Source organism: Takifugu rubripes, chromosome 7, assembly GCF_901000725.2.
Source record: "Takifugu rubripes chromosome 7, fTakRub1.2, whole genome shotgun sequence".
In the NCBI taxonomy this organism is placed as follows: Eukaryota; Metazoa; Chordata; class Actinopteri; order Tetraodontiformes; family Tetraodontidae; genus Takifugu; species Takifugu rubripes.
This window is the reverse complement of record NC_042291.1, coordinates 14,107,388-14,117,714: the sequence shown is the minus strand read 5'-3', so window position 1 is coordinate 14,117,714 and position 10,327 is coordinate 14,107,388. Positions and strand designations below refer to the sequence as shown.

General features: G+C 44.6%; 3 protein-coding genes across 5 annotated transcripts; 1 reads left to right on the top strand and 2 right to left on the bottom strand.

Annotated features, from left to right (window-relative positions):
• Nucleotides 1-111: 111 nt before the first annotated feature.
• Nucleotides 112-1,839, bottom strand: acbd7 (acyl-CoA binding domain containing 7). Its single transcript, XM_003966085.3, has 4 exons — nt 1,695-1,839; nt 803-920; nt 655-717; nt 112-399 (listed from the first exon to the last, which is right to left on the bottom strand). Exons 1-4 carry the CDS (start codon nt 1,704-1,706, stop codon nt 326-328), a joined length of 267 nt encoding a protein of 88 aa, XP_003966134.1. The 5' UTR covers nt 1,707-1,839; the 3' UTR covers nt 112-325.
• Nucleotides 1,840-2,346: 507 nt separating this feature from the next.
• On the top strand, nt 2,347-4,015 carry rpp38 (ribonuclease P/MRP 38 subunit). Of its 2 annotated transcripts, none has more exons than XM_003966130.3 (2): nt 2,347-2,491; nt 2,756-4,015. In XM_003966130.3, the coding sequence occupies exon 2, from the start codon at nt 2,763-2,765 to the stop codon at nt 3,546-3,548; it is 786 nt and encodes a 261-aa protein (XP_003966179.1). In that variant the 5' UTR covers nt 2,347-2,491; nt 2,756-2,762; the 3' UTR covers nt 3,549-4,015. The 2 variants fall into 2 exon arrangements, with proteins under 2 accessions (XP_003966179.1, XP_011603943.1); XM_011605641.2 differs by having other exon boundaries at nt 2,371-2,466.
• Nucleotides 4,016-4,667: 652 nt separating this feature from the next.
• Nucleotides 4,668-9,994, bottom strand: nmt2 (N-myristoyltransferase 2). 2 transcript variants are annotated; one of them, XM_003966086.3, is made up of 12 exons: nt 9,846-9,994; nt 9,299-9,416; nt 8,537-8,678; nt 8,106-8,224; nt 7,908-7,999; nt 7,707-7,823; nt 7,449-7,619; nt 7,146-7,254; nt 6,892-7,062; nt 6,638-6,805; nt 6,424-6,561; nt 4,668-6,346 (listed from the first exon to the last, which is right to left on the bottom strand). In XM_003966086.3, exons 1-12 carry the CDS (start codon nt 9,953-9,955, stop codon nt 6,326-6,328), a joined length of 1,476 nt encoding a protein of 491 aa, XP_003966135.1. In that variant the 5' UTR covers nt 9,956-9,994; the 3' UTR covers nt 4,668-6,325. The 2 variants fall into 2 exon arrangements, with proteins under 2 accessions (XP_003966135.1, XP_011603944.1); XM_011605642.2 differs by having other exon boundaries at nt 8,537-8,657.
• Nucleotides 9,995-10,327: the final 333 nt, after the last annotated feature.

Below are 10,327 nucleotides of genomic sequence, written 5' to 3'. Positions count from 1 at the left end.
AAATAGATGTAATTTATGGAGATTACTTTTTCCCTAATCGTTTGTGGAATTCTTCATCTAAAGAGCTAGTCACAGTAGAGCAAGGGTTTATAAAAAGGAACCACAGAAGAAAACCTTTTAAAGAGATTTTATTTTCAAATGTAGCAGGAAGTTCACATTTTCGGGGGCTCAGACTATTCTGAAACTACATTAATCTGATAAAACTACAGTTTACAAATGTGTTAATAGAGTCCATTGTTAGCTGTTATAAATCAATGTTAATCTTCTACGTAAAAAGACAAAATTTAAAAAGAAACTGAGATAATCGTTTAGTTCACAGCACTTCTCAGATGCCGTATTTGCTGATTACTTCATTTCCAAGGTTGATGTAATCTGACATGGCCTCATCCTGGGACATTCCTGAAAGAGTGTGAGAAAAGATCTTTCAATTGAAAACACAATTGATCCATTTTATCCAAAACAATGAAATATTTATGCTTTTCCATTGTTTTGAGATGCCCCGACTTTTGGACCTGCATAACTGGATCATAACTGTAAATTAACTGTAAAAACATAACTGTAAACATCAGCAACTCCTCATTAAAACGTGTCACCGTGCAGAAGCAACTCTCCTAACACAGATAGGCACTAAAGCAAATATGTGTTTTATGGTACCTTTCCTGGATTCCCAGGCATCCCACTTAGCTTTTCCCTTTAAATCCAGAAGTCCTGGCCTGTCTGCAGTGGTGAGAAGAGAATGATGATGAATGATGAGCCTTCTGCGATGAGACGCACATAAAAGCATTTGTTTTTTTCTGCCTACCCGTATTGACGTCTCCAACAATTGCCTGTTTGTAAAGGCCATACAGATCCAGCAGCTCCTGGTCTGTCGGCCTCGTCTTCACTTTCTTCACATCCTCTGCAATCTTCTCAAATTCTGCCTGTAGACAGATGGGAAGCAGTGAGGTCACATGATCTCTTATCCTCTAAACTGTGCAGCGTCGATCTGAGCATGTTATCATTTCGGTGTGTGTAATCCAGACCTTCAGTTTTAATTCAAATACACATTTAAATGCTGCATTTTGCAGCATTTTGATCAAGCAAACAGCAGGTTTTCTACTTTTTCGGCCAACAGCATGAATGCATTCACTACTGAAATGTGCATATTAATTAGTTAAACAGAACACTGAATGGGAAATCTGGGCATGGTATTCAAGTCATGGTGCAGAGTGCAGGAAACTCAGAGAACAATAGGCTTTTATTCTGGACTGTGAAGCTTTTGTATCCAGGACGACCAAAATAATCCATTTTACAGAAGTTCTGCGCCTTATATAAACCATTTGGGATGAATAAATCATTTGAAGCTCCATAGCATTTAGATGTTTCTAAAATTCTTCAAAATCATGCAAAATAAGCGCATCAATTGTGTGCTGTGCAATGTAGATATTTATTATCTTCTACATTCAAATGATATCGGACCCCCGACTTTTGTATAGTTTATAAATAAACTGCATAAAAGACTCAAGTGCCACTGCAGGAAACGGCTCATGATTTATTTGCAGAGCTATCTCGCAGAGTCCAAAGATGGATGACACCGTGTACCGGTACAGTAGAAAGAACGTTCCCACTGTGGCGCGACAACCGCTATTCAATCTCACGTCGACTCTCTAAACGTTTCATTTATTGACTTAAAAAATAATCAGTTGGTGATTTACCTGCTTGGACATTGTGGCAGTTGCAGCAGCAGCTCATTAGATAAATGAACAGTTTTCTCTGAAGCCCTTCGCAGCTGTAAATACAGCACAGCTGACCGATGCAACCCTGGCGGCCAAAAGGGGAACTGCAGGGAGGGAAGGCGACAGTTCATTGGCTGTCTCACACGAACACGCACACACGAAATTGCGTGGTTTCTTTATTAATGTTTATTATTTTTATTGAGCATGATTTTAACAGTTGTTCTCTGATTGAGGAATTCGAGGATTTAAAGAAAGGATTGAGGAAATCGAGATTTGAAGAAAGTAATCAACGTTGATATTTGTACTGTGATTCGGATTATATTATATAAACAAGACATCTCGACCTCTGTTCCCATTCAATTAATGATTAAGGAAATGTTAAAACAAACCTCGTGATTACACTGACTTTGGTCTATTTGCCCCTGTGGGTTATGGATAATGAGATTTGAGTTGAGAAGCTACCAACCATGGTGTTAAAATAAAGTTTGAGACAAAACAGAGAAATTCCTCAGAACATAGGCAAGTCAACATTAATTTGTCAAAACTGAAACTGGAAAATATTGCAATCTTGCAATTTCGAGGAGGGCAATAATGTGTTTTAGGACAAGTGAAAATGCATGCTGCAACATACACATGTCCACCAGGGGGCAGTAATGTGTCGTTACAGAGGCGCCGTGAGCTCACGTTGAACTCAAAGAAGAAAACAAGATGGCGGCGCCCTGTGGTTATCCCGTGCTGTTTGTATAGAAAAGTAATTATATCATTGTTGTTAACAGGTAAACACGTTTTACACGTAATATTACATATATGTGGCATTGTAATATTTTAAGTATATTATGTTATTGTTTCAACTACTATTTGTGGGTGATATTCTGCGTTTCACCCGGAACCTAAATTCCTATTTTTTCTCCATTTTTAAAAAAAATTGTTAATTGTAATTGACTACAACAACGATGCATTTGAAATACACTTTACATGTCTGAACTGTAGGTTTATATTATTGATTTTGGCTGGGTTGTATTGTATTTGTCTTCTCTTAGAGGTCTGATGGCTGCTGCAGCAAAGTCTGCTAAAAAGGAAAGCAAAAGGTATATTCCCACAAAGACCTGCTTCACTTCACCATTCACGCCAAAATGGAGCCCGCTCCCGCAAGAAGACATGCATTTCATCCTGAACACCTTAAAGGAAAACTTTGTTTCCATCGGACTTGTGAAAAAAGAGCCAAAGGTGTTTCGTCCTTGGCGTAAAAAGAAAAAGCAGGAAGCTGCTCAATCACAAGATTCAGACCTCCAGGTGAGCCAGGATGCTGCGAGTCAGGAACCTCCAAAACGTGGATGGACAGATGTGGCAGCTAGAAGAAAGCTGGCCATTGGAATCAACGAGGTCACCAAAGCTTTGGAGAGGAATGAGCTCAAACTGCTGCTAGTGTGTAAGTCTGTCAAGCCACAACACATGATGGAGCACCTCATAACGCTGAGCACAACGAGAGACGTCCCTGCCTGCCAGGTGCCTCGGCTCAGCCAGAGTGTGTCGGAGCCTCTGGGGCTAAAAAGCGTCCTCGCCTTAGGATTCAGACAATGTCTCCCCCAAGAGAGGGATGTGTTCAGTAACGTGGTTGAAGCCATTTTACCCAAAGTGCCACCACTGGATGTTCCCTGGCTCCAAGATACACCGGCCAGTATAAAACCTGACGAAAACAGAGGCCAGAAGAGGAGGCTCGAAACTGAGTCTGAGGAAGGGACGCCTGTCTCCTCCACAACTCTACAACCTCTCAAAGTGAAGAAAATAGTTCCCAACTCTGCGAGGAAAGGCAAAGGAAAGAAAAAGGTCTAAGTAGTGGCACTCAATAAACTGCAGGGGTATTTAGTTCACATTACTGTTTTTTTACACCCCCATCAATATGGACTTTACTTGGTTGTCATTTTCCATCTGAATTGCTTGTTTTCATTTCTTTAAGGATCTCAGTTGTTGTTCTTCAGGTAATTTCTCAAAATTGTACACATTTTATTTGTTAGAGAAGGTCCTGACATTGGGGAAATGATGTCATCATAATTAAAGCGGACATATGAAGACATCAGCTATTTTCTATTAAAAATAAACTCCCTTCTATTGAGAAGAAACTCATCAACTCTTTTCCTTTTGAAAGTGAATTTATTCAGTCAAATATCCATGCTGGTATATAGCTGATGTGTGTTCAAACAGATTGTTATTTGCATGGGGTCTGAATGATGCTGGTACAGGTTCTTTAGCTTTTCCACAGCTTACAATGGATCTGAATAAAAATCTCATTCTACCTTCAGAGAAAATGGCGTCCTTTCAAAAGGTACACCCTCAACCCTCAAATCATAACAAAAATAAATAAGGCAGGTACCTCAGATTGAGTTTGCACTAAAGGGTGTAGCTAATAATGCGCTGAAATGTTTACGGTAGCAGAACTGACATGCTCATTCAAACACAACCGACATCTGGAGGCACACCGTTTCAGTGTTGCATTCAGCAACAGATGTCTTCTGGAAGTCATTGAACCTTCAAACTAAAGAATTTGAACCTCGAAGCGCTCTTTTTGTCCGTCATTTCCCGCCAACAGATAAAGGGATAAGAGGAAATTTACATGATATACAGAAAAATAGCAGCGGCTCCCACACAGAGCCACAAACACCAACCAAAAGGGTAAACTTGGAACGAAAATACAATTTTCAAACATCTGTAACCTTCGTGTAGGTTGGCAGGATCAGCGCAGGTGCTCATCCTGCTCTCAGAGAAGTTATTTAACGGTCAAGACTTAAGACATTTTACAAATAATCTGAATTTCACACATTTAGCTGCACATCACACTAAAAATGACCCAAATTTCCCCCCCCCCCCCCCCCCCCCCAAGATGCACAAATACATTAAAAAAAACCTCCAGACAATAAAAATGAGACTGGAAAAACAGGAAATGCTTAAATTTGAAACTGTTGCTGTAACAGACGTGTTTATTCAGTCGCGCTGCAAACATGCTGATGTCCTTTCAACCTTGTTGAGCTTTTTCTGCCAAACATCTCAATAACAGGCTACTGGAAAAAAAGGGACTGAAAATGGTCCATCGGAGAGAAAAGTGAGCTTGGCTGATTTAAACGAGACGTAACTATTTACTCTTAAAAAAAACACAAACCAAAAGAGACCCCGGCTACAGTGAACCGGCGTCGTGCTTCAGCTCCCAAATGAATCGAACGCAGATAAATCGAAACTGTTACTACAAAGATCTGCCTGAGTGAACCAGTGTAACCAAACCTGATGGTCAAATGCCCAGTTACAAAATACAACCTCTACAAACAGGTTTATGGTGTGAAAACAGCTCTTATTCTCAGTAAAAACCAGTCTGCCCAGTTTGAAACCTCACCCCTTCAATGATATATTTCGCCTGTTTAGGAACTCAAAGTTGTGCTTCGTTTGGGTAATACATTCATCAAAACCCACGTCGAGTCTGAACAAAAGCAGCGGAATCTAATAAACTGATGGGGAAAACACTTAAAAACAGCCCTCCTGAACTCCAAAATCACAACACTGGAAACAATAATCTGATCTTACATGTAAATGGAACCAAAAGTTCATGTAAATGCACCGCGGGACCAGTCCTGCTCTTGGGTTTTGCGTTTTGATGGGTCACGGGCCGAATCGTTAACTGTCACTTTCTCTCTTCCATCACTGCTTTTGGTCACATCTGCCGCTGACACTTTAGAATTCGTCTGCTGCCATTTCATTAGAACGGAAGCCCAATTTCTGCCAATGTGATGAGAAATAAAACGTCCCGCTGCTCCGACATGTTTGTAGTTTATTAAATTTGGGTCCAAACTGCTGGAGAGAACCAGTTCCCGCACTCTTAGCACCTTTAACTGTACCAAGGCCAAGAGAGAAAAGGGACATTTGCCTTCAGCTTTCAGTCAGAAAACTCATTTTAACACTAGACTTGTCGCGGTTCAGATCGTGGCTTATCTCAACTAGTCGCTCTGGTTCTTTAATACAGGCGTTGACCAGAGTTCATCCTCCTCTTTACCGGTCACATGATCTTGCCAGCAAACCCGCACAAACGTCTTTGAAGAACAAAAGCAGCGATGTCTCTTCACAAACCTTAAAGACCGTCGTGTGATGCAAATTTGTGCGGCTGCATCGAGCACTAATAATTCTGCACCCGTGTCGCGGTGATCAGCTTTAACACAGTTCAGTCATGTCAGTTATGTGAAACGGAACGCCGCCGCCGCCCCCCCCGCACGAAGAGGAGGAAGAGCTAAACAAAATTCACAAATGTCAAGGCATCCTCTTGTATGTCAGACTGTTTTTAAATGCGTGTGTGCATGTCAGGAGCGTTGGACTGTACGAGTATCTCAGGCATAGCATGACTTCACATTCAGGATGTTGATGATTGACGAGTTGTCCCCCCCCCTCCCAGCGAACTGAGGGGGGGGTGGTGTTGTCAGAGAGGGGGGGGGGGGGGGACGCCACTTGGCCTCCGCGTCGGTTGGATTCTTTTCATTTTCAGGGTTTGGGCTACCTGCATGTCCAGGTGACAACTACCACGGTCCGTGGTGACCTTTGGCCCAGTGTTTGTGTAGCAGCCCTGAGGAACCCTGCTACTGAAGGACGAGGCCGACCTGAAAGGCAACCACGGCTGGAGTGAGCAGAAACACCGACGTCGTGATATCGAAATACAGGCGTTATTAATTCTGACCTTATCAGGCTCCATAGATGGACATTTCCAGTTGTAGAGGTAATACTGCAGATTTCCATCTCCTATACCAAACTTGAGCTTCTCCAGGAACACTTTATTCTCCATGAGATCCAGGGCGTTGAAAACATCGAACCCTTTCTGTCGAAACCACACAGAACAGGTAAGACATGGAACCTCCAACGCGCTCCGAGCCCCCCAGACGGGATGAGATTACCAGTTTGGCCAGGATCAGTGCGTCGTTCATCAAATCCAGGAGAGGGGTTTGTGTGTGAACGTTGTAAAAAGAGTAGGCGGCCTTCAGGCTCCTGTGGAGAGGGTGGTGCATCACAGTCGAGGGCAGAGTGTAGAAACTAGCAAAGTCTGTCAGCGCGCCCCCAGCACCCTGAGGAGAGAGCGGCACAACGCACAATTAACGGGTTAACGTACGAGGCACTCTGGGTCTGAGTCCTTCAGGCTGATCCCGGCTACCTCCACTACATAAGTGTCAATTATGTTGTCCTGCGGCAGGAACCAGTGAGACACCTCCTCTTCCGTCATGGAAGGTGCGAGCTGGAAGCGTTTCAGGAATTTCTGTAGCAGCTCTGTGACCTGGCGGATGTCGCGCCTCTCCATTGGCCGCAGACCGGGAGTCTTCGTGCTCTACAAGACGCGCGGGGCGAGAAGAAAACGCATCGATGGGGGTTGTGGAGCGTTGACCTGAGCGTCAGGTTGGTGCTGCTTACGTCTGGTAATCTGTAGAGCTTCATGGTCCGTTGCAGGGTCATGTTTCTGCTCAGGTGGGAGAACTTCACTTCCACAAGCTTCCTGGGGTTCAGAGAACGGTGCCAGTACCTACAGAAAGGAGAAGAAGGTAAAGATGTTGAGACTTATTCCCCAACACAGGGAGGGCAGCCCAGTCCTGCTGAGACCACCATCCAGCCGGGCTTCTCCACGACCAGGTCGACCGCCTGGCACACCAGTCGACTTCCTGGTAGAAAGGAAACCCCGGCTGGATCGCGCTCTAACGTGTGTGTTGTGTAGCGCACCTGCACGTGGACACGGGTTTGGGCAGAACCACTCCTGCCGTGTAAACGGCCTGAAATATGCCCTCTAGGTTCACCCTCCGCGTGATCTCCCTGATGAGCACCGGGGCGACGCGCTTCGAACGCAGCTTCTTGTGCACACACAGGAAGTTGATTTCCACCATCCTCTTCACTCTGGAGCAGCACAAAGCAAAGAAGGCTGGCAGTGAATCGGCGCGGGGCCCGCAGCAGGCAGGCAGGCGGGGCGGGGGGGGGGCTCACGTGTCGTAGATGCGGATGTCAGCGGGAATGGCGCTGATGAAGCCCACCAGCTTCTTGTTCGACGACACTCGCACGCCGCAGTGCCACTGGGGGAGCCAGCCCGGCGGACGCAGAGCCCTGGGGGGGGACACCAGAGGTTCAGCCCCCTGCGGACGCCTGGCGGTTAAAGATCCAGGGAGGAAAGCAGAACCGGGAGCTCACCATTTGAGAAAGTTTGGCGAATAGTCGAATCTGAACATGTTGTCGTCGTCCTCCACGTAGTTCTCGTTCAGTAACGTGTACAACTCCTTCAGCTGGAGGAGACAACATTCGTTAGCGGGCGTCTCCGTCTGCCCGGGGCTGCTCTTTAAAAACACGACTTCTCAGCATTTTCTGTGTCTGGAACCAGAGTCTACGTACCACTTCTGCGCTGCCCAGATCCAGCGTGTCCCACATAAAACCTTGAGGTAAAGAATATGGCTCCTGTCGAATGTTTTCTTTGTCGGCCTCTATTGGCCCGTGACTCGTCACCACCTCGTCTGGAACAATGGCACAGTCTCAATCAAGATCTTTCCCTGACATCTGGTGCCTTTCGGCAAAGATGACACTGTTAATTAAAAAAACAAAACAACCAAAAAACACTAATCTACAAAGAGAGTGGGTGAGCAACGAGTTAGAAAGAATTGGTGAGAAATTTCTGTCTCCCTCTTCTGGCAGTCATGGTTATTACACAAACATTGCCACTCTGATTGCCATGACAACTGTGTCAGTACCTATGTGCACACGAATATCACTATTGATGCACTTTAAATGAATTAGACACCAATTCATCGTAATCAGAAGGCACTTACTTAACTTGGGTACAGGCTGCGTGTCCCAGAACTGGTACTTGTGCTTGGCCGCCTCGTCGATGCTCTTTGCAGGACCCTGACAGGAGAGTAACTCCATGGCTCGTTGAATGTCCTGCAGCTTCTGAATGGGCAAAGTAGGGTTCTAAATAAAGTCAGACATAAATAACAATGAAGGCGACGACCGTTATGAATAAAAATGTCTCAACCAAACATGCCCCCCCGTGTTAAGTTAGACTTTATGTCGTTCCACATAGGCTGTTAACGGTCTAACGGTCCTGGAGCCAACGGTCCTGTTTCAGTGTGCACAACAGGTGCATTCACAATGCATTTAAAGGGATTTTTCCAAATATTAAAAGGAGTTTCAGTTCAGCTGTCCACTAGAATCTTTTTTTTGTGGGGGGGGGCGCAAATATTGTTATGTGATTAAATGCAATTAACTGAGATTAATCCTCTAATTAATTAGATTAATTGGTTCAATCCAGTCTCACCCATTATATACCGGTATATAAAGAGCAACATAAGTGACTGTAACCGGAGAAGGTTCTATATTAACTATATAGTTGAGCTTTTGCAACCTTTAGGGTGCTCAGTACAAATCCAGATGTTTGAAATAAATCCTTAAAAATTAGAGAATGACTTCGTCTACTTATTCCAAACGTGATGGATTAGTACAGTAAATATTATCCCTGTTTGCAAATGTTATTTAGTGTCGGAAGGTTGTTCTGGCTGGAACACATTATAATAATAATCATCATTTCTTACCTTGAACTCCTGGGAGTCAGAGGCAGAGTCGGACTTGGCTCCCCCCGAACTCGGCTTCTCTTTCTTCCTCTTCTGTTTCTTCTTCTTCCTTTTAGCCCCCAAATCCCCTCCCGGACTCCTGCACGTACGAGCACAAACGGACGGAAAATAACGGTGACTTTGGCTGACTCACAATCTAGCCTCAGTCAAAGCAGCGGAGAGCTAACGTTAGCTACCATAGCAACGACTAAAAGTTGAGCTAACCTAGCCTGAGCTAAATGAACGGCAGGCTGTCATGTCATTCAACCAGAATGTTAAATGGCCAAATAATGATGCGCATGATGGAACGCAGTTCCACCTACAATTTAGTAAACGCCGCGACTGCTCCCAGGCAGAATTTCTCTTATGTTTCTGGGAAAGCGACCTTATAACCAACAGTCCAGCGATGTTTTGGTCAGGCTAGCGTTAACCCCCTGTGCTAGCTAGTCCTGACCGAACACATCCAAACAGGCAGCGCCTAATATAATGTTCCTGCGATGTCCGAAGGGACAAAACCAGCCGTCCTCACCCTTGCAGATGCTCATTCTCCTCTTCGTTGTCCCCGTCTATACCGCATGTGTCCTGGTCGTCCAGCTCCAGGCTCTGCTGGCTAGCTGCGGATTCACTGTCCTCCGCCATCACTAAAATGTGTGGAAATAATCGCGAGTGTCAGTGGAACCGACCAGGGGCGAGATGAAGAGACACAAAGGCCGAAATCCGGGAAACAGCGCCACCTAGCGGCCACATGGGGGATCGACCGCCCAAAACGCTCCTTTATTTTCGAACCTGCAGAATTGTCAGGTTTATCCCCTAATTAACCCACTAAATGGTTAAACGAACACTTACAAAATAGATTTGACTAAACTGAGTGAAGCTCAGCCTATCGTGGCTGATAATATTATTTCTACTTATTAATATTATTTCTAATGTGTTGCGAAATGTAAACACCTTATTGAACATCTATTGTGGACGGAGTCACAACACACACAAAAAAACACCTCATGGTGACTT

What these genes read in the sequence shown, in the direction of transcription:
- rpp38 (XM_003966130.3), top strand. Translation starts at nt 2,763, where the DNA reads ATGGCTGCTGCAGCAAAGTCTGCTAAAAAGGAAAGCAAAAGGTATATT.
- nmt2 (XM_003966086.3), bottom strand. Translation starts at nt 9,955, where the DNA reads ATGGCGGAGGACAGTGAATCCGCAGCTAGCCAGCAGAGCCTGGAGCTG. An exon ending in CTGACTCCCAGGAGTTCAAG is followed by an intron (nt 8,679 to 9,298) that starts GTAAGAAATGAT and finishes GACTTTATTTAG; the next exon opens with AACCCTACTTTGCCCATTCA. An exon ending in ATCTGGGCAGCGCAGAAGTG is followed by an intron (nt 8,000 to 8,105) that starts GTACGTAGACTC and finishes TGTCTCCTCCAG; the next exon opens with CTGAAGGAGTTGTACACGTT.
- acbd7 (XM_003966085.3), bottom strand. An exon ending in TGTTGGAGACGTCAATACGG is followed by an intron (nt 718 to 802) that starts GTAGGCAGAAAA and finishes TCACCACTGCAG; the next exon opens with ACAGGCCAGGACTTCTGGAT. An exon ending in TGCCTGGGAATCCAGGAAAG is followed by an intron (nt 400 to 654) that starts GTACCATAAAAC and finishes ACACTCTTTCAG; the next exon opens with GAATGTCCCAGGATGAGGCC.